We start from the raw sequence: 22,364 nt of genomic DNA on the forward strand, positions 1-22,364 counted from the left end.
CAAGCATCAGGTGTTCTCTGTCATCTAATTGATTGCTGTGTCGCGAGTTTCGTTGGAGAAAACGTGTAACCTGTTAATCTGAGGGCGTGCTTTATACAACCAAGGCCCCTTTCTCCGTGTAACCACGCCCAATCAGCTGGTTCCTGAAGTTCAGCGAGCCTGAGGAGGAAAAAAAAACTTTCCCTCGCTTCTGTGCGGTCTCTTGGTGAGCCGATGGTAGCCACCACTGTGTTTTGTTTTGGAGGATTACATTTTTAACGACTCTGAGCCGTGTCAGCATGTCCTTGACGGATCAGCAGTGGTGTCCCACAAGCGTCCAGGTAACGGTACTCCAAGCCAGGAGCCTTAGGATAAAGGGGAAAAGTGGCACCAACGATGCGTACGCGGTCATACAAGTGGGCAAAGAGAAGTACCAGACTTCAGTGGTGGAGAAATGCGTGGCTCCGGTGTGGAAGGAGGAGGCCTCTTTCGACCTCCCGCAGCTGAACCAGGGAGGAGGAGGCAGCACGCTGCACGTCCACGTCCTTCACCGGGCTCTGGTGGGCCCGGACAAACTGCTGGGACAGGCGGTCATTAATCTGTCACAGCTCAGTGAGGACAAAACACGCAACAAAACCGAGTAAGTTTTCGAGTACAGCCCCGAAGTCGGTGTTATCTGACGTAAAAAGTATTCAAAATGTAGTCACAGTACTAAAAATAAAACAAAACTACACAGAGTGACTCATTTCACAGTAGCAAGGGGAAACAGAACTATAATTATCGATGATTTCATATAACTCTGTCATGCAGTTGCCGATGATAACAGCATTTATTAAAATGGGTGGGGGCTTTTCACAAGCTGCAAATTTTTTCCCCTCCTTTAAAATGATTTCACCTAATTATTTGGCTATAACTGTCTTTAAACGGTTATCGATGTTGTGTCAAAGAGTGACCGTCTGCCAAAACTGATTTCCACTGTTTCCATGTTTTGTTTTGTTTTGTTTTTTTTTTTTTTCTTTTTTTTTTTTCTATGTAATGTCTTTACTTATATTGGTAAATTATATTGGTAAATAGACTTTAGTGAACAGTATTTACCAAGGGGTTATTTTAAAAGTATCTTTATGACTCTGTGTTATTGTACATCATAACCATTGCAGTTCTTTCTGGCCATCTAAAATATCTTTAGAGACCTATTGTTATATTTGTTGCAATTTCTGCTATCCTCTTGGCCTGATTACTCTTAAAAATACTTTTTAAATGGATAAATAAAAGCGATATAGAAGTCACTTTGCCAAAAACAGATTGGGGCTTCTACCTTGTGATAGGAATGTTGTTTGTGACTCAAGATGACTTGATATAATTCATGAGGGATTCATATGACATGTGACATATTATAGGCCAAAAAATTATTTATAGCATTTTAAATATGGGCAATCCCTTTTTGACAAATACCAGATCACATTAAAGTTACTTCAAAGGAAGCATCGCTTTGCCTGCAAAACCGTCCCCTTGGAGTTTCTCTGATCAATCACTCTTGCTATGCAGCCAGCCTCCTTGACCTCTCTAAAGACGGACACGTCAAAAGAAATCAAATGAGGATTTGTTGGTTTCTACTTGCATGTAAATGGGGACATTACGGGAGGCCAAGTGAATAATAAGCACCTCTGATTTTCATCTGTGACACAAGGGGAGGGAACCCTCGGTAGCTCCTTCTGTCAGTCATGCTGTAGTTTCTCGATCTTCATAACACCCCATTAAATAACCAGTATGGTCAGAATCAATAAACGTGGTATAATTTGTGAAAACTGGCTAATGGTTGCCCTATGAGTGTTTTTATGTGTTTGCAAGCCTCACTGGGCATGACTCCAATATTTATCTGTTATATTTGGACTTTTTTTTTTTTTTTTCCCTTAAAGTTGTTGTGATGTGAGCTATTGGAGGATGCACGCTGTGCACTGTTTATGCATCAGTGCCCAGACCTGCTCTGGTGGGTTCGACTTAAGAGTGCCGCCTACTTGCTCCAGTAGAGCTTAAGGGATTTGTTCCCACTAAAGCAGCCTTTAAGAATGCCAAGCAGCATTATTTACCCAGGCAAATGAAGTGAGCTAGATGATTTACTTTCATTGACTGAAGGTGTCAACAAGAGGGAAATTGCATCAAGAAAACCCAAGCTTCTGTTCAATTTTTTCTTTGTTTCAGAAAATTAAAAACTTAAATGTTTAATTTAACAAAACTGCTAAATATAATTAACTATGTGAAAACATCCACACCCATCTATTAGTGTGCAGTAATAATGTAAGTGAACATGTTTTACTGGCCTTGCTGGTACTTTTATATCTGCTCCTTTAAGCAGAAAATGCTCTTTACTCTGTTAAGTGTATTAGTGCTGAAGTTAAATTTTATTTATTATCCAAGACAAATCTGTCCAGGTCCACAGTGAGACATCTGTATCTCTGTAAGAATGGAAAACATTTTCTTTGTAAGCTGTTCCTGAGTGATTTATTCCCCCCGATGTGTAGCTGGTATTATACAAAAGCACACAACAATCTAGCCTGTTAATCTTAACTCAAACACACACACTTGTTCTCCTACCTGTTGAAAGGTTTTCTTGTTGTTTTGTTTTATTTGGGGTTTTTTTTTTTTTTTTTTTTTTTGGTTCCGCTTTGTTAAAGGTCTTTGGATAACTGCATCAACAAGAAGGCTGGATTTGATGTTGTGATTCATTAATTTTCATATTTCCTCCGCCATGAGGAAGCAATTATACCGCTCTGCCTGTTTGGCTAGTGCCCAGCTCTATTATGCTCTGGAAAGAGGATGCTCGAGTATGCAAATGTGAACTCCACCTGCCTGCAGGTTGGACTATCTGATCATGGCTGATTTAATATTTAAGTTTTCCTCAAGCAAAACTGCAGAAATCTGCATTTCTGCAGTATTTTTATTATGTGTGAAGTCAGAAGCTGGTGCTGTGTAAACACTAAGTTCGATCTCTGTTGATTTTTATGTGAGCTCTGCGAATGCACGTTGCCTCCGAGGTTTCATTCTGGCTGCTGCCTTACATTCCTGAACACCTTATCAAGGAAAAACAAACAGTGATGGCAACAGCAATGGTCATGCAAGGTCAGTTTGTCTGAGTAAGACCACTGTGGTAGTACCAAGCTTTATCACACAAGCAGGGTTACATGTGTCATGCTGCTAGCACAACAGTGCTACTGTTAAATGTGCACGATGTGTTTGTGAACTCTGGAAATCAAGAATTCGACCATGTTTAGCACTTTTTGCTTGTTGCTTGCAATAGACATTGGTATTTTATTATGAGGAACTATAGTTTGTGCAGCTGTGTGTGTTTGTTTGTTAATAATTAACAAGGAAATCTTCCATTTTTAGCAAACAAAACTGATTATTTAAAAAAAAAAACAATCCCACTATGAGGTGCAGTGGTAGCTGCTCTGGTGCGCTTGTGGTCTTCCCGTAGTATGGTTTTCCCAGCTGTCATGGACATTTTCTTTTTAATTTCACTTATTAAAAAATGTCTGTCACACCAATAAAAAGACACTTTTAATTACATGCACATTAAAATAAAAACCCACTCATTGTATAAACAGACTCGTGAGTTTTGTTATATAAAATTTATGGGCTGCAACCCTGTCTCCAGAAAAGTTGGGGAAAATCTGCAAAGTTAAATTATTTTAATTATTTTCAAATCACTGAAATCATTTAGTTTACTGAAAGCTGTACAAAGAGCACACAGCAAATGTTGAAACTTAGACATGTCTTCAATATTTTTAATTTGAAGCTAGCAGAAAGTTCCAAGTCAGGTAGGGGCATGTTTACTTCTGTGTTACCCAATACTGCCAAAAGAAGAGATGATGTATTTGAAGACTGAGGACACTAATATATAGTTATTTATGCAGAAAAGCCTTTCAGGCTTGATGTAGGACTTCTGTTCAGCATTTTTCGAGCTCCTCTGTCACATTTTTGTTCCATAATGTCCCACATATTTTCAGTTGGCAACAAGTCTGGACCGCAGGTGGGCCAGTTTGCATCCAGGCTTGTTTGCTATGAACCGTAATGTTTAATACCTGGATGATTTGAATTGGCAGTTTCTTGCTGAAATGTAGTAATGTGCAAAAGTTTTGAACCACCCCTCATTTCTTTATGTTTTGCTTCCAAGGAGCCAAACTTTCTTCTAATATCTGAGTGTGGTCCTGTGCGATCGTTTTCCATTTCAAAGGTTTTCTGTGGACAGTGGCTGCTTTTTCAATCACTTTCACTTCAGTCCAGATCTGAGCAATTTCTCTTTCTTTGCTAAACGTTAGCCTAACTAGCATAACTATCTGCAGCAGATGAACAGTATCTGAAAGTCATGTTTTTAAGAAACTGGGAAGGGAGATGGGGAGGAGGGTGTGGGGATCATCTTGACAGAGAACAGAGCAAAAGGCAGCCAACATCCAAAGATGCTTTAAATGTCCTTCAAGAAGCCTGGAGAACTATTCCGGAAGACTACTTAAAGAAATTACAAGAAAGCTTGTCACAGAGTTTATAAAGGTGGTCATGCCAAATACTGACTTTCAAGCTCATTTCAATGGTTTTACCTCATATCCTGTTTTCCATGCATGTTTGCCCATGTTTCAGTAAATAACTTCACCCTTTCCAGTTTTCCAAGAAAAAATATAAAGAGATGAGGGGTTGCACAGTCCTGTATGCCAGGCTTTCCCTTTAAAAAGCATGACCTGGGTGGACCAGCATGTTGCTCCGAAACATACACAGTATGGTCCAATATCCTAAATATATACTGTGTGGACACACATATTACACCATCTATACATTATACCTACAGGAGCTACTTATCCATGGAAACCCACGCCATGAAGCTCTTGCACACCGTGTTTATGCTGATGTTAATACCAGAGGAGGTTCTAACTTATTCAATCATCAGTGTTTTGGACTTTGATGCACTATTTGTACTTGGCGACCTGCTCTGTAACATTTTATGTGGTGTGCCTTTTTGTGGCCAAGTGCTGTGGTTCCTAAACACTTCCATTTTGCAATATTACAGCCTACAGTTGATTGTGGAATATCTAAGAGGAAATGCATTTCCTCTTAGATGTATGTATTCTCACTTTTCAACTAATAACAAGTGTCAATAACCAGCCAGATATTCCCTCATAGTCTTTTTTTTTTTTTTTTCAGAGTGTAGGAAGAACCAATTTTTAAAAGAATTTTGAATGTTTTGCTTGCCAGTCCACAGGACTGTTTTACACTTTGCCTCAATCAGTCTTAAAAAGACTTTGAGCAACAGTGCTTTTCTTCCCTCTTGTGGCTTTTTTTTTTTCTTCCCTCTCCTGTCCTTTTGTAGGGTTATGACTTGAATTTGAGGACCAACAGTGGTCTTCATTGGCTTTCATTGATTTCCACTACAGAGCATAGTCTGTTTTTAATGCTGTGCCACCTGAGGGCCGGGAGATCAGGACAGTTCAATATCGATTTAGCTTCCCACCCCCCTCTTTTTTTTTTTTTTTTCTTTGCTAGATTCCAAATGTCTTTTCCATTGTAAATTTCAAAATGTTATTCATACTTTTATTTATTTATTTTACTTCTGGAAGAGGCTCTCTGGGATGTGCTTTTTATGCACAATCATGCTAAGTCATCTAGGTGTGTGTTGTTGTTGTTGTTGTTGTTGTTGTTGTTTTTTTTTTTTTTGTTTTTTTGTCTACCATTAACTATTTTTAAACATTGGGTTTGGGAGATTGTCTTTTGTTGCCAACATTTTTTTTTTTTTTTTTTTTTTTTTTTTTTTAAACCTATTAAAAAGGAGTTTCAATTTGTGCAATGTCTCATTTGTGCTACAGTTACACAAATATATGGGGTATTTGCATGACATACACATGGAGTTGTACAAGGGCATTACAGCAGCCGTCTTAGCGAGAAGCGTTAAATTAAAGGTGCTATCAAGCAGCCAACTTAATTCAGTTTTATTAATATAGCACTAGGTCGGGGAGGGACAAACATCTGATGCGACTGGTTGGAGGGCGATGGGAAGTGGTGGAAATACAAACTGTGTGAACTGCTCAGTGTATAAAGGGGAAGTCCCTGAGCCATTTGAGCCTATAGCACTATAAATAAATGATGGTTCAGGGTCAGCTGACTGTCAACTATATCAAAAAAAGGTCTTAAGCCTAATCTTAAAAGTGGAGACTGTGTGTCTCCAAAAGCCTAACTGGGATCTAGTTCCATAGTAGAGGCCTGATAGCTGAAGGCAATGATTCCCATTAAACTTGTAGAAACTCCAGGAACCACAAGTAAGCCAGCAGTCTGAGAGCAAAATATTATGAAGACTTTAAGATGTGAAACATGATTAAAGGAATAATTATACACTTGTCATGAAACGGTGTAACGAGCTAATCTAGTAAGGACAGATCTCAAGTATAACTTCTGTTCATCATTTCTGACTTCTTACATAGCTTCATTGCCTTTTTCAAGTCACTGTGTGATCTAGCATATGTTATACAGTTTTTCCAGTTTTAAAAGGCACCAATTTCATTCTCTGTTTTGGCAAAACAATGGGAAAGTGAGTTTCTTTTCTTTGCACTGACCTTCATTTTCTTTCTCTGACTCGTGGATACCAATAAGCCTTGAACATTATCACTGTTGAGCTGTTTAACTCACTCAGCTCTTCTCCCACTCACAGCTGGGTTCTGTGATAAGAAGACAGGGCATTGTCTTATCAGTAGTTCACAAGGAAGTGCGTGTGTGCACACGAAGTAAAATAGCTTTACAAAATGTTGAGTCATGCATTATCCTCCCCTGGCTCTGCCTGTCCAGCAGAGCTGCAATCTTTCTGCTACTTACAGAGGTGTGAGATTAGTCAAATGGCCTCATCATCACCCAGGATGTCTTGTATGAAAGCCATCAAAGCAGCTGTAACTCCTGCACAGCACTTACTACATTCAGCCAGCTAACGCCCAAACATTTTTGCAACTTCCCTTCTCATTTAACTGAAGTGACTTACTACTTCTGCTCTTTTTATTTTATTTTTTTTCTTGTTCATGTGGGATGCAACTGTGTTGCAATGCAGTACTATTTTGTACTGTCAAAGTACTCATCTGCATGTGTTTTTGTCTATTTGTTTTTATATAAGTATGTTATGCATATATACGGCTGTTATTGTGTACATTTAATATAATTATAAAGATTTTACATTTGGTATAAAGAGGTTTGACAAATTGTCAACTTACAGTGAGGGGTTCTGGTGAGTTTAATGCTGCATATTCTGAATATTTAACCACTCAGTGGAGTGGTTTCTCAAAGGGCGAGACTGTAGCTATCCAGAAGGCCTAAGTGACTGCTGATCCACATGCTAGACAGCAGACTTTAACACCAGAAATGCCAAATGGATATCTTTTGGAAGAAATCTCTTCATCTGTTTAGTAGGCCCCGAGAGGTTTGAAGTACAAATGATGAGCTCCTTAGACTACAAATGGGCCATTGTCATTAGTCTGTGCTGTCACTGGACACCTCAGTGTCACCTTGCTAGTACTGGGTGAGAGCCCTCTTTTGCCATCAGAATGGACTTAATTCTTTGTAGCATAGATTCAACAAACATTTCTCAGAGATTTTGCTGGATGTGTACGAAGAATGATGGATCCATGCTCTCATGTTGGTTGTGCACAACTCTGATCATCTAAATATGAGACTGTTGAAGGAGAATAATGACTATTGTTTAATTTTGGTCAGACATTAGAAAATGTACCTTCAGTTTTCTGTTCTTGGCTGACAGAAGTGGAGCCTGGTGTGGTTTTCTTCTGCTGTAGCCCATCTGCTTCAAGGTTTGACACAGTCAGATGCTCTTCTGCATGCCTCCATGGTTTTAACAGTCATTTGTGTTACTTTGTCTGCATTCTGCCCCCTCCTCTGACTTAAAAAGGTGTTTTTGCATTTAGAGAACTGCTAACCACTGGATATTTTCTTTTTCTTCTGTAAACTCTAGAGATGGTTGTTTAGGCAATTACTAGCAATTTCTGAAATATAATGGCAACAGAAACTACAGTATGCAACATTCAAATTCACTTATCATATTTCGTCTTTGTACTTCAGCAGTTCAGTCTGACCATGTTTACATTAAATTGCTGATTGACTGCTGTATGTGCATTTTAAATTCATAAAATTAAGAATAAATAGTTAATCAGTTTTAATCCAACAATTAACCTTCTTGTACTAGATTGCATGTAGATGATGAACTATCCTAATTTATCTCAGTACACACAAAGAACGGGACAGACAGTCAAGTTATTCTGGCAATGATATGACTGAAAAAGTGGAATTTTTTTGTTTTGTTTTTTACTTGTATTGAATGAAATATTATTTTTCATAACTTTATATCACTTGTAGATGTGTCCCCATCCCATCTAGACGCGTTCTGTTGAATGGCATTTATCAGGCAAGCATGAAGAAGCCACACATGACACAGTTATGTCAAGGCCTGAAATCTGCAAATCACAAGCAATTACTCATCAGCAAGTAGGAGGCTGTGGATCGTTGACAGCAGTAAGCCATTTCAAAACTTCCAGGAAAAGGCGTTTTCCCCAGCTTCTTAATTTGTTTGCATGACATCTGAAGCATTCCTAGGATGATTAAAATCTCACCATATCTAACTCTGGATCATCCAAAGGAAGCACTGTATTCAGTTCTTTTAGCGCATATATATACATACATACATATGTGTGGAATTTCAGTGGGCTGTGTTTTGTCAGGGCTGAAGTTGGAGGGAAAAGTCTATTTATGGCACACAAACGCGTGCATGCACAAAGCATCTTTGGACAATAATGTGTAACGCAGAGAAAGAGACAGAAGCCTGCAGCACAACAACAAATGCATGGCCTCGTCCTCATTTCCTCATTTCCCTAGGAATCCAGACTTCAGTGGGACTTGTTTGCTCAGTGGTGAGCTGACCTCAGATTTTTGCCTGATGGGCACTTTTTATGCTGACTGACTTTTTTTTTTTTTTTTTTCCTTTTTCCTATTGTGTTAGATTTCTTCTGCCTGTTCTGAGACCCTTCTGTCAGTACTGGATGGCGAAGGTGCAGAAACACTGGAAAGCTGGCCCTGTCTGGTCTTGCTTGGCATTTTTAGGATGTCTGTTTAGGATTTTTCAGCATTTTAAACATGAGACTTTAATTTTATGAATGAATTTTTAGGGCGTAACCAGCATTTATAATTGGTTACTTTATTGTCATCTTGGTGTGTTGTTATTATCCAGCTGTATCAAAATTCTCTTTGGTGTGCATGTGTTGTATATTTAAAGGATGAAGGGGGGGGGGTAATAACAGAATAAATTCCCTTGAACCTGGCAGGCTAAGTTTCGCAAGGATCCGACTAAATCTCGGATGAAAGCTTTCTCTTTCAAAGGGGCAGTTGGCTTGTTAACTCCCTGCAGGGTTGGTTGCATTATTTAGGAAAACTGGCATAAAACATTTTGACAGTGAACATCAGCACCGTACACCTACCATGCTCTGAAGATTTGATCATGTGAGACAAGCAACAAGGGAACAGGATTTAATAAAGGTTGTCAACTGCTGAGGGTACACACAGTACAAGCTTTCATAAATTCTGCAGGGCTGCTGTAGACTTGACAGAATTTATATTTTTAAGACTTTCCTTTATGGTCAGTTCGCTGGTTGAGCTTAGATCATCACAGACTTTCCAAAAACATTCACGCTGCCACTTTCCATTTGCAGTGAGATGGGTCATGATTTCTGCAAAGAGGAAAAATGAGCAGGACTAGACATTCACATTACTATAAATGAGTCCAAGTCTTGGTGACTCTCATTTGTTTAAATCATTTAGATCGTGATCAGTATTAATTTCTTTTGTTACAAGGGGTTTGTGGTGCATTTGATCTTTATAATCATTACAGAGACATTCAGTTTGGACCTTCAGACAGGCCTCACTTGACTTATAGATTGAGTGATAGATTTTGGTCACAAGTAGCTTGATTTTGTGATTGCACCCCACCTCTAAAACGACCACACATTTCTAGATATTTGATTTGCACTTTTATACAGTGGATGTGTAAATAAGTACAAAACGCTAATAATTTGTGTCTCTTCAACAGATGGTTTAAACTTCTTGATAAGACTGGTAAGCCAGACAAAGACAGAGGAGAGGTGCTTCTGGATATCCAGTTCATGAGAAACAACATGACTGCCAGCATGTTCGACCTTTCTGCTGCTGGCAAATCTCGGTCTCGTCTGGGCAAGTTCAAGGACAAAGTTCGTGGCAAGAAAAAGGAGTCAGATTCTGTGACCAGCGTGGCGCCGTCTTTCAGTCAGGTCCTGACGGACAGCGAGGAGGAGGGCACCGGGGATGGTGAAGCGGCGACGGGCAAGGATGGAAAACAGAAGAAACACAAGATTAAGTCTTTGTTTTCTCCAAAGTCCAACTTGCAGAAGAGCATGTCTCAGTCTATGTCTGTTCTGCCTGGGAAGAACTCCACGCTCACCGGCAGCCAATCATCTGGTCTGAATGTCGATTCCTCAGAGGGTCAGGAATGTACTTTTTCACCATTAATGCTTTCCTCTTTCATTATGTTGTGTTAACGCTCTCATCTTCTTTTCAGGTAAAAAGAAGTTCAAGTTCATGATACATAAACGCTCGGGCAGCTCAGGCAGCAAGGATTCATCATCTGGTCGTGAAAAACAGGTTTCTGTAGAACAGAGTAATTTATGCATCAATGGCAGTCACGTATACTGTGAGGAGCCGCCATCTCGGACTTCTCGCATCAGCTCAAACTTCAGTCTGGCCAGTTCAGGTCATGGATCAATGGAGGATGTCCCTGAAAACTCTCCACCACCTGAGCAACAAAAGGCAGCGAGGCAGTGTTCACCTTGGGAAGAGGATGAGAAGGAGGAGGAAGACACTCCTGAAGTTGAAAACGTTAAAGCGAATGTGAGTGATTTAGAAAGGACTATAATAGAGGAGGAGACGAAAGAAGAGAAGGTTAAAAGGCAACAAGAGAGGCTTGAAAGTTTAGCTGAGGACAGAGAAAAACAAGAGGAAGAGGAGACAAGGAGTAAAGAAGAGGAAAATATTAGAAGTGAGGAAGAAAAGAGAAGACAAGAGCAAGAGGAAAGGGTTAGGATGGAAGAAGAGCGTGAAAGATTGGCAGAGGAAAAGAGATTACAAGTCCTAGAGAGAAGGAAAATAGAGGAGGAAGAAAAGAAGAAAAGAGACGAAGAGGAAAGGATTAGAATTGAGGCAGAGAAGAAGAGGTTAGAAGAAGAGGAGAGGGTTAAGATGGAAGAGAGAAGGCAAGAAGAGCAAAAACTGGCAGAGGAAAAGAGACTTGAGGAAGAGATGAGGGCACAGGAAGAGAGGAGACGGCAAGAAGAGGCAAAAATAGCTGAGGAAAAGAGACTGAAAGAAGTAGAGAGAAGGAAACTTGAGGAGGAAAGAAGAAAGCAAAGAGATGAAGAGGAAAGGATTAGAATTGAGGAAGAGAAGAAGAGACTAGAAGAGGAGGAGAGGGTTAAGATGGAGGAAAAGAGAAGGCAAGAAGAGCAAAAAGTGGCAGAGGAAAAGAGACTTGAGGAAGAGAAGAGGGCACAAGAAGAGAGGAGAAGGCTAGAAGAGGCAAAAATAGCTGAGGAAGAAGAGAGGATTAGAAAGGAAAATGAGGAGGAAGAGAGGAGACAAAAAGAGGAGGAGGAGCTGCTGAAAAAACTAGAAGAAGAGCAAAAGAAAAAAAGGATACAGTTGGAGCAGGAAAGGAAGCAAAGGGAGGAAGAAGAGAGGGTTAAGAAAGAGGAAGAGAAGAAAAGGCAAGAAGAGGAGGAACGGGCTAAGAAAGAAAGGGAAGAACATGAGAGATTAGAGGAGGAGAGGAAACGGATTGAGGCAGAGGAGAAAATTAGACGGCAAGAAAGGATCAGGATGGAAAAAGAGGAAAAAAGGAGACTAGAAGAACAAGAAAATCAAAGAGCTGAAGAGGAAAGACTTAGGAAAGAGGAGGAGAAGAGACGGGAGGATGAGGAGAGGGCTAGGAAGCAAAGAGAAGAATATGAAAGACTGTTAGAGGAAAAAATGCAACAAGAAGAACAAAGAAGACTTGAGGAAGAGGAAAGAATTAGAAGGGAAGAAGAGGAAAGGGTTAGGATGGAGGAAGAGATGAAGAGGAGAAAAGAGGAAGAAGAGAGGACTAGAAAGGAAAAGGAAGAAATGGAGAGGCTGGAGGAAGAGAGAAGACTGCAGGAACAAGAAAAGTGGAGGATTGAGGAAGAGGAGAGGATTAGGAGTGAGAAGAAGGAAGAGGAGGCAAGGAAGCTGGAGAAGTTGAGGAATGCAGAAGAGCAAGAGAAGAGGGGAAACAAAACAACAGATGAAGTTAGGGCTGCAGGGAAGAAACCCAAAGTGAGCAGTCCTGCAGTCACTTCCACTAATCCTTTTGATGAAACCTTCTCTTCCAACCCCTTTGAGGAGATTCCCAAGTCCCTCGACAGCAGCACAGCTGACGAGCCAACGGTTCAGCAACGGTTAGTTAAAGCTATACGCTACGTCAATCACAAGCACTGCAGTAAAAGTGTGATTTAATAGTCTTACCTTGAAATACTTGAATTCATTCATACATGTATACATACAACCTCCTTAGCTCTCGAGAACCTCTGACTTTACAGAGGGAGTTTATTTACAGTGCATTTAAACAATTTTGTTAATGTAATTTTAAAACGACCAGACAACAGCTCAAGGTGGATGGAATTTTAAGGTTCTCAGTCTTTGTTTAGCATTTTCTCCATAGCACTCAGTACCAAGTACAATTGTGGATAAAGACAATGGAATTTTTTGTTTGTTTGTTTTTTTTCTGGTCACGAATGTAAAAAGTTGGCAAATCAAACCTGATTTTAGCGATTCAGGTCACTCTTTCCAATTCATTTATTTATTTATTTTTTTCCTTTTCAAAGTGGTGCATTAAAGTCCTTCCAAAGCTGTTGTAAAACAAATTAGAACCACAGGTTTCAGGCAAGGCTGGAGGAAATGTCAAAGGAAAATTGAAATCTTTGTAGTGTCCTCCGGGAATATTAACACTTCGACAAAAAAAGTTTGTGCAAATTAATTCAGACGTTAAAATGCTTTTCCTTTTAAGAGAAACTGCCCTGTGCTGGTAACGCTTAAAAGGCTTGGTGATCACCCCAAGGTAGTTACATTGAACCTCTGTAGACCTTTCCTCAACTAAAGTGTTAGACCGCCTGACATTGTTAAGCATTACATAATGTGCACGGTTGACCAGGCTTAAAAGCAGAACAGGACAGCATCAGGAGCAGAAGAGAAAAGGAGGTAGTGGAGCTGAATTATAATGGTTGATTTAAAAACAACACAACGATGATGTACATGCAGGGAATGTGTTATCTGAAGTTACCTTTTGTGCTTTTGCTCCGTCACAGGTCAGCAGCAGTTCTTCTCAGTACTTCTCTATTTAATAGAATAGAATAGAATTCAACTTTATTGTCATTGCACATGTCACAGGTACAGGGCAACGAAATGCAGTTTGCATCCATCCAGAAGTGCTTTAGCCATGATATAGCTATATTACAATATATATTAGCAATAATATAGATATGTAAGTATATTACAGAATGGGTCTATTACGGTATGTAATATGTTATGAATATGCTATAACTATAAGTATGTACAGGCTATGAACAGGATATAAATATGAAAAAAAAAAACTACACAGAATATGAAATAAAGAACTATACAGAAATATGAGATATACAGCTATACAGAAATGGGAACTATGCAAGTTGTAAACAGTTGTAGAATTAAAAGTTATCGTATGATTATTTACACAGAACTATACAGTAGTGCAGTTAAGAGGCTATATAAAGTGCTAGTGGTTGTGAGTGGTGGTTCAGTGTGTGTGTGTGTGTGTGTGTGTGTGTTAACATGGGTCAGATGTCAGGAGGCAGAGTAATGGGAACATAAGTGACACATGTGACTGTTGCACAGCTATGTGTGCGTTACAGTTTATATAATTTTGCAGACTGGGCTGAAAGATTGAGCTCACTGCATAGTTTTACCTCATTATGTGAAGTGAAAAATACTAGAAACTTTGTGAAGAAGTCAGTTTGACAGAAGAAGTAGATGGAAAGAAACTTCAGATGTGCTCAGCACATTAAAATACATTTCCTTTTATAATAGTATCTCAATATCTTATGTTACCTTTTCACTTTCTTTTGGTTGTCCTATAACATTGCAAGAGAATTTGGGACAAGGTATCTTTAATATTGTGAAAAATAAAGTCCTATTATATCAATCTATATTACTTGCATCATTAGTGTGTTTAGCCCCCCACGCCTACCAACCCTCAGTTGAATTCCTGTAATTAAATGCTGACGTATGCCCAAATGTTATATAGTCTGTCTCATTTCCAGGTGTCACTCTGCCATGTCATCGGTGAGAAGTAAGACTGGTTCTGTGGATGAAAAGGACCTGATTAGTACTCAACGGGAGAAGCGAGCAGCTCCTCAGCCGACAGTAAGGAGTCAAGCTGGCAAGCAGCCTCACAGGGAGCAGGATGTGCCGGCACGACATCTGGCACAAATTAACAAGCAAAGCAAAGACAAAGATGTCAAAACTGTCAGTGTTCCCCCACAGCGCTCGGTGCAAATGATCGCTCCGCTGTGTAGGTCTCCCACAGATTCAAAGAACTCCCAGAGCCTGATGCAAAGCAATAACGCTAATGGAACAACAAACGAAGCCAAACACAGCAAACGTCCTGCGCCGTCCGTACCTCCTCCTGTGGGAGAAAAGCAGTCATCAGAACCAAAAACGAGCTCTAATCTAGGCGGCGCAGAGACCAAACAAGTTAAAGTTGTTTGTGGCTTAAATCCTTTTGAGGATGATGAAGATGAAAGTGAGCTCACAGCTCAAGATGACACAGCAGTCTCTAGTAATACTGGTTCAATACACTGGCCTGCAGCTGTGTCACAAAGTGCAGATAAAGATGCTGCCTCTCAACCAAAAATCAAATCCTCAAAGACGGCCCACGCTCCCCCACCTCCTGCAAAGAATGACATCAGCTCGAACACTTTAACGAACCCGGGCACGGAAAGAAGCCATGCTACAGGTGATCGAAGTGCAGCTGTGCCCGATAACGATGCACTCCAAGCATGCGACCCGTATTATGAGTCCACAAGTCCTGGGCATGTCCCAGTGAGTCCACTCCAAGAGTCCCAGTCCCTTAAAGTCCAGAATATAGTGGAGACAGATGTGAAGAAAGACTGGGCCCCTACACCTTCACGCAGGTGAGATGGTTTGGTTGCTAAAGAATAACTTTTATAGGTCAAATGTTACTATATTTATATTTTTATCTGTACGCACGTTTCATTTGTGTAATTTGCAACATTCAATCTTATTAGCTTTCACTTACACAAATGTTCAATGTATTCTGTACAGTATAGTAAGCTTGATATGGGTGAACTGAGTTTTATTATTGGGTATTATGTTCAGTTTAATTGTTGAATGGATTACTGCGCAGTGTACTTGGTTATACGGTTTCCTTTACTCCCATTCAACAGGTGCTTACGTCTGTCTTTTATGCTTTGTTTTCATCATTTCAGGCTTCAGCCGGTAAGACCTCTTAATCCTCTTGAGCAGCAGGGTGCCTCAGTTGTTCAAGAGGAAAATGAAAACAAATCCACAGGAATCCCCAGTGGACTTCAGGACAAAACAACGGTATTTGTTTCTAACTCTCTCTCTCTCTCTCTCTCTCTCTCTCTCTCTCTCTCTCTCTCTCTCTCTCTCTCTCTCTCTCTCTCTCTCTCTCTCTCTCTCTCTCTCTCTCTCTCTCTCTCTCTCCTTTTTAAGATTTTCAACAAGAAATAGGCCGATGGAATTTAAGTTTCTTATATCCTGGCACTTTTAAAGCATGCTTTGTCGCTCCACAGGTGGATGACAGTGGGATGAAAGGGCCTTACTCCCAGCTGACCCGGGAGGAACTGATCTCTCTGATCTTGAAACAGGAGAACCAGCTCTCGGAGAGAGATTATAAGATATCGGAGCTGGAGCAGTACATTGATAATTTACTTGTGCGAGTCATAGAAGAGAAGCCAAGTATCCTCATGTCCTTGACCGCTATGAAGAAAGCTGCTTAGGTAGCTTTGCAGGCATCACTGTATTCTTGCTGCACTTAATCAGACCTGTTTATTCACAGCTCGTCCACATTAGAAATATCACTTTATAGATGTATTGGTTACGTTAATGCAACTGGAATACTTTTGCTGTAAAGTGTGGAGGAACACTTTAGATTTCAAATATTTCATCACCCAATAAAATTAATGATTTGAGGGAAAGAAAATCTTTGAAATCTTTGAAATATTTAGCTCTCTCAGCTAAAGGATTCAGTTTGGAAAGACTTTGTAGTTTTTAGATGATCGATAAATTTAGACATTTGTTTCATGTGAGTTTAAAGGATATCTTGTATATATCTGGTCATGCCTGTCATCTTTCTTCTGGAAATAACTTTGATAAATGTGTAATCCTGCCAGCATACCAGACTTGTTGCATTTCATGGTGAAACTCGAGTTGATTTCTCTCTGCAGAGCTTACTGTCAAAGTTTACTGCTAATTCCCATGTGCACTTTAAGTAGCTCACACTATTAACTGTTAAGACACTGAACACTGTACTGAGTATTTTTACTGCTTAAATAAATTTGAAAAATAAAATAAAACCATGAATTAATACAAACACTGTCTGCTACCTTATTTAGTTTCTGATCAGATTATAGCGCGTTTTAAAGATTAGTTTTCCTTTCCTGAAGAAACAGTTGTTCTTGTTTTTTAAATCTTAATTTATATCCTGGAATATTTTTCTGTAGGCTTAATTTCATCTAATGTCTGTACGCAGTACTGAAATTTAAGTGTACATGGTCTTCTTCATCATCTTAAAATTAATCTTGACATTAATTTACTAAAGCTTGTTTAAAACATTTGCTTTTGGTGATGTCAAAGGAGAATGGCCAGACTGCTTTAAGCTGATAGGAAGCCAACAGGAAGTCAGATAACCACTCATTATAACCAAGGTGTGCAGAAGAGCATCTCTGAATGAACAGCATATTAAAGCTTAAAGCAGATGGGCTACTGCAGCAGAAGTCCACACCGGGGGCCATTCCTGTCAGATGTAAACAGGAATCTGACCTCAGTCCAACAGAGCACCTTTGTGATGTGGTGGAATGTGAGACCTGCATCGTTAATGTGTAGCCAACAAATCTGCATCAACTGTGTGATGCTGTCAGGTCAATATGGACCAGAATCTGTGAGGAACGTTTCCAGCATGTTGCTGAATGTGTGTCATTATGAATTAAAGCATTTCTCAAGACAAAAGGGGCCCAGCCCGGTACCAACACGGTGTACCTGTACGTGAATCACATGGTTAGGTCACCTAGCAGTATTTATAAAACTGAGGATTACTCTGATTTAACATTTGATCTCCTTTTGGAAAAATAAAAACAATAATCATATGAAAATTTCTAGTAATGCAGAGGCTAAGGTTGAAAATCGTGTTTAATCATATCGTCAACATGACCCTAAGATTGCTTAGTCTAAAGTTTGTCTGAAGACAGTCTGCTTGGATATCCTTTTATGCTGTACAAAACATGATGTTCTTGGATATTTCTTCAAGAACTGGTCATGAACAGATGGAGTAATTTGAGATAAACAATCCGGTAATATGAGTACTAATGGGAAACTTGCCTTGGCTGTGATGAGTTCTCAAGGTCTCAAACTGTGAAGTTCTGTGTACCACAGGGTGGAAATCAGCCTCTATTCAGCCTCTATTCAGCAAGTCTTCCAGCAGCCACAACATATTCAGTTGATCTGCATGTGCAAAGGGCATTGCTCAACAAGATTAAGATTATGAACAATAAAACTGTAATCACTGAGGCATTTGAGAAAATCACTCTATTTTAAGCTGTTAAATACTCTGACTGCACCCCCACCCCCCTCAGTGTTTCTTAATTCTTCCTTTCAAATATTTTTGTTGCACTGGGAAGTGCTTAGTAGTTTCAGACTGTAAGAAGACTTCATTTTAATTAGCATTAATCATGAATGAATGTTCGGGTTTTGTAAGTGCAAAATTTGTTACTGACAGTGTTTGCCCAGCCTTCATGATGCAGAGAGACAAACGTTGTCCTAAAAAAGGTCCCTGACCTCCGTTGCGTCTACCTTCTCAGAATTTATAGTTTAATAATTCAACAGTAACTTCTCAAAGATGGGTTAAAATGTTAGAGCTACTAATCCATGTCAAAGGGGGGTGGTTCGAGCATCTTACAAAGGTGCCTCCTGGGTGTTCCAGGCATGCGTGACTGAGAAGAGACCCCAGGGTAGACTCGGGACGTGCTGGAGAGATTATATCTCTTGGCTGGCCTGGGAACGCCTCAGTGTTCCACCAGATAATTTGGAGAATATAGCTGGGGAGGGAGAGGTCTGGGTCTCTCTGTTTAGGCTGCTGCTCCTACGATGGATGGATAGATGGGTGAATGAATGGGTGGGTGGGTTAGTAAATGAGTGAGTGGGTCCACAGTTTCAATCTACACAGAAAATGGCGTCCCTCCCACGGCTTACATGGACCATCAGTCATATATCTTACCAAATTCCCTCAGAATGGGAAAAATGACTCCTAATAGCAAAAGGTTATCAAAACTCCTGATCAGTAGTCTGTGCGCAAGTGTCTATATTATTCTCTCCCAACTATCCCTGTAACTCTCTCAAAACCTTCCATAATTACATAAATGTGAAAGGAGTCCAGCCAACATTTGTGTCAGTATTTCTTCTTTCTTCAGTATCTACCTTTTTCTGTCTCTTTCATGTTGGGAATCTTAGATTGTTTTTCTTCTATACTGCCTTGAGTTAAACCAGGACATTGTTGGTGTTGGGTTTCCATATTAACACAGTGTCCGAGTGAGTAGACAATTTTAGGTGAAGGAGTCACTGAGTTTTGCAACCTGTAAGATTATTTCTGGGAATTATTTGCTTACCTCATTGCCCTGCAGCCTTGCTGGCTCTGGTTCCAGTCTTAGAGTACCAAGCCTGTTTTAGTCCATTTCCCTGCTCTGGACACCTGCATGACTCCATTATACCTGCCCCCAGTCTTTACAGCCCCTACAGTGTGCTTGATTGTTTAGGACTCCTGCATGCTTCTGATACTGCTTCACTTGTTCTCTCATTCAGGAAATTCAGCAATCGGCAGTGTCTTTGAGTTTTTGTGTGCGTGTAACGCATTGTGATATCCTTTTCTACCTTCCCTTTCTAAGTAGCTGACAGTGATTTCTCTTATTTGCATTATATAGTGGTGACCAGCTGTTATCCTAGTGTAGATTTGTGTAGTGTGGCACTTTGCATTTGTTAGCATTTTACAGACTGGGAAGACCGCACATTTTAAACAGATGCATTTGTCAAATGAGCTTTTACACTCTCAGAGGAAACATTATGTGCATTATCTGCTGTAGATATGTTTTTGGGGTTTTTTTGGTCTTCTTTCTCATGTGTTGCACAACTATGCTTATTGTTTTCCCAGTATGGGTCAACAAGCTTAGTTGCATCACTTTTTTATTCAGATTAGAGTTGGACTGATTCCTGAAATAATTTCAAGGAGGGCTGGTCTCTTTAGGTTTACTATAGAAAGGTTACCTCCCTACTTTATGTAGAGTTCTAGTCTGGTCTTAATTTTTTCTTTATTGTAGCACAAATGTATTGACCTCACTGTCTTTCGCTGGCCCTATTTGCCTTTCAAATGCACATATTTTGCACTGCATGGATGGATCTAACTGAGATATTATGATATGTTGGCTCTTGAAGAAAAGAGTGAAACAGGGATTTTTCTTTTGAACTACTTTTATAACCACTGGTAATTTTTGGTATTGTTTTTTTGTTCCTGTCTTTTTGTGTTCATTCCAGCCTGTAATGGCATCCTCTGTTGTTCATCTTGTGTGAGTCTTCATTTTGATTGTGATGACGTCTGTGATGACGCATTTGGCCTCCTGATTCTTTTGTGAGTCTTCTTCGTGAATACTCACACTACTTGAAGTCCACTTTTTCATGGCTTTTTGGGGTTGCTTTTCTTCTCCATCATTCTTTTTGTTCTTTGATGCCTGTTCTTTCACTGGAACTTCTCTCTGCACTGACATTTTCTGTTATTTATTACTGCTCCATTCTCCATGTTGCCCTCAAGTCATTCCGATTTCATGCTGTGAGTCGTTCTTGGGTAAGTAGTTTATCCTGCTGTGATGAGTAGCCTAAATGCCCTCTCTAACATTTCTTTCTTCCTCAGTCTTTTTAGTCTTGCAACATCATCAGAATCCCTTACTCATTTCATGACTTTCCTTTTCATTTATTACTCAACTCTCTCACACCATTTTGAATTTCTGGTCCATGCTGAGGAATGAGGTTTACAGAGCTACCAGGCCTACAGAGGACACCATAACCACAACACTCCTTACTGTTGTCCTGAGCTACACGAGGCTGCTCTTTGTAGATTTCAACCTCCCTCACAAACTGGTGACAAAACTGACAGAGTGTCCAGTCACTTCTGGTCTGACTTTCTGTCTCTTTGACTCCCAAAAGGTGAGAGTAGGCTGCTACAAGTTCTCAGCCCTCAGTCTCAGCACCGGCTCTTCACAGGGATGTGTGCTGAGTCCCTACTCTTCATCCTCTATACTCACAACTGCACCCCCACCCATTCCAGCAACAACCTCATTAAATTTCCAGATGACACCACTTTAATGGGGCTCATCTAAGGGAGTGATGAGTCTGCTTATTAGGTGGAGGTGGAGTATTTATCTGGTTGTCGTAGTGATAACAACCTGATCATTAACACCACCAAGACCAAGGTGTTGATTATTGACTACAAGAGGTAGAAAATGGATATTCAGACCATTTTCATTTCATGTGTGGATAAATTATTGGACTGATTCCTGGGCATCCAAGCAGAAGAGGAGCTGACCTGGAAGAAGGCAAAGCAGAGACTTTGCCTCACTCAAAAATCTGCTTATGTCCTTCTATCACTGCTCAGAGAAGTAGAGAGTGGTTTCCCAGCTGCACAGTAGAAGAGAGAAAAGCGCTTTCAGAGGGTGATCACAGAAGATCACCTCTCTCCTCCCTGGAAGAGCTTTACAGTTCCCGGTACCTCATAGAAGGAAAGAGCATCCTGAAACATCCATCCCACCTCGGACACTTTCTGTTTGAACTGCTGCCCTCGAGCAGATGTTTCAGGACATTAAAAACAAGGACAAAAAGATTTAAAAATAGCTTTTATGCAAAAGCTTTAACAGCAAAAAATGCTGCTGGAACTTTGCAATTTTGTGAAGACAGAGCTATGCAAGCTGAATGCCTGGAGAATGCAAAATGTCTTGTGTGATGTGTGAAGTATGATGCGTGTTTTATCTTCCTTTTAAGTTGAGTAGAGAGTTAGCAAGTATAGAGGTTGCTCATTTATAAACTTTTTATACATATATTTATGGACACATTCTAAGCCTTTTTTGCCTTTGCACTGATAGAATTGCATCTGATGATACTATCAGATGTACATGTAAAAGTACATGTGTACTTAAATTAAATCTATTACTGTTATTATTATTATTATTATTATTATTATTATTATTATCATGACCTTGATTAAAAAGGGTTATTTTCAAAATTCAGATTCCTGATGATAATCTCTGTTTGTACTCTTAACACTCTTTGTTATTCTGATCAAAGCTTTCATTCAGCTGGCCACCCTTTGGACATGTGCCTTGTTCTTTGTCTCTACCAAATGTCTACATCTTACATCAGACCTTAAAGAAGATGGCAGGGGAAGCTAGGCTCTTATCAAGATAAAAAAAAAAATTCTGGTAAACAAATTTTGCAATACAAAAGATGAGCAAATGTATGAAGCTACAGTTTGAAATTCAACACAAACAATCCTGAAACATATATGAATGCATACCGAAAAACAGGTAGTCACAATTCCCGTTCCACAGAAATTCGTGCCCCTCATGACGCCATTTAATTATTTTAAATGTCTTGGGAGCTGACATTCAGTCAAATTTAATTTCAAATATCGACAAAAAAGATTAAATCATACAAAGAAAACGTTACCTACATATAAGAATGTTATCAAGCTGATTCGGGGATACTGAAATAGCTGAAGAAATCCCTGCAGTTAAGCTTAACTGAAAGTTTATGTCTGTTTGGCTACAGTGACTTACACCCACTGCTTGAGTGGTTTATAGACAGAGGCCACGATGCACCCGTAGGATGGTCTGTTAGTAACAGCATTTAATTTAATTTAATTTTTTTCTTTTTAAAGACTGTATATAGGTAAGTTGTAAACGTGATGTTATATTTTCGTACTAGGC

The 22,364-nt window shown here is 39.7% G+C and overlaps 1 protein-coding gene across 1 annotated transcript; it reads left to right on the top strand.

The window, feature by feature from the left end:
• The first annotated feature begins 170 nt into the window (after positions 1-170).
• Positions 171-16,717, top strand: LOC309711788 (uncharacterized protein). The gene is made up of 6 exons (XM_082542244.1): positions 171-619; positions 10,091-10,518; positions 10,595-12,506; positions 14,403-15,275; positions 15,591-15,705; positions 15,918-16,717. Exons 1-6 carry the CDS (start codon positions 279-281, stop codon positions 16,122-16,124), a joined length of 3,876 nt encoding a protein of 1,291 aa, XP_082398370.1. The 5' UTR covers positions 171-278; the 3' UTR covers positions 16,125-16,717.
• The last annotated feature ends 5,647 nt before the right edge of the window (positions 16,718-22,364 follow it).

This window comes from Aulonocara stuartgranti (assembly GCF_965226115.1).
Source record: "Aulonocara stuartgranti genome assembly, chromosome: 7".
In the NCBI taxonomy this organism is placed as follows: Eukaryota; Metazoa; Chordata; class Actinopteri; order Cichliformes; family Cichlidae; genus Aulonocara; species Aulonocara stuartgranti.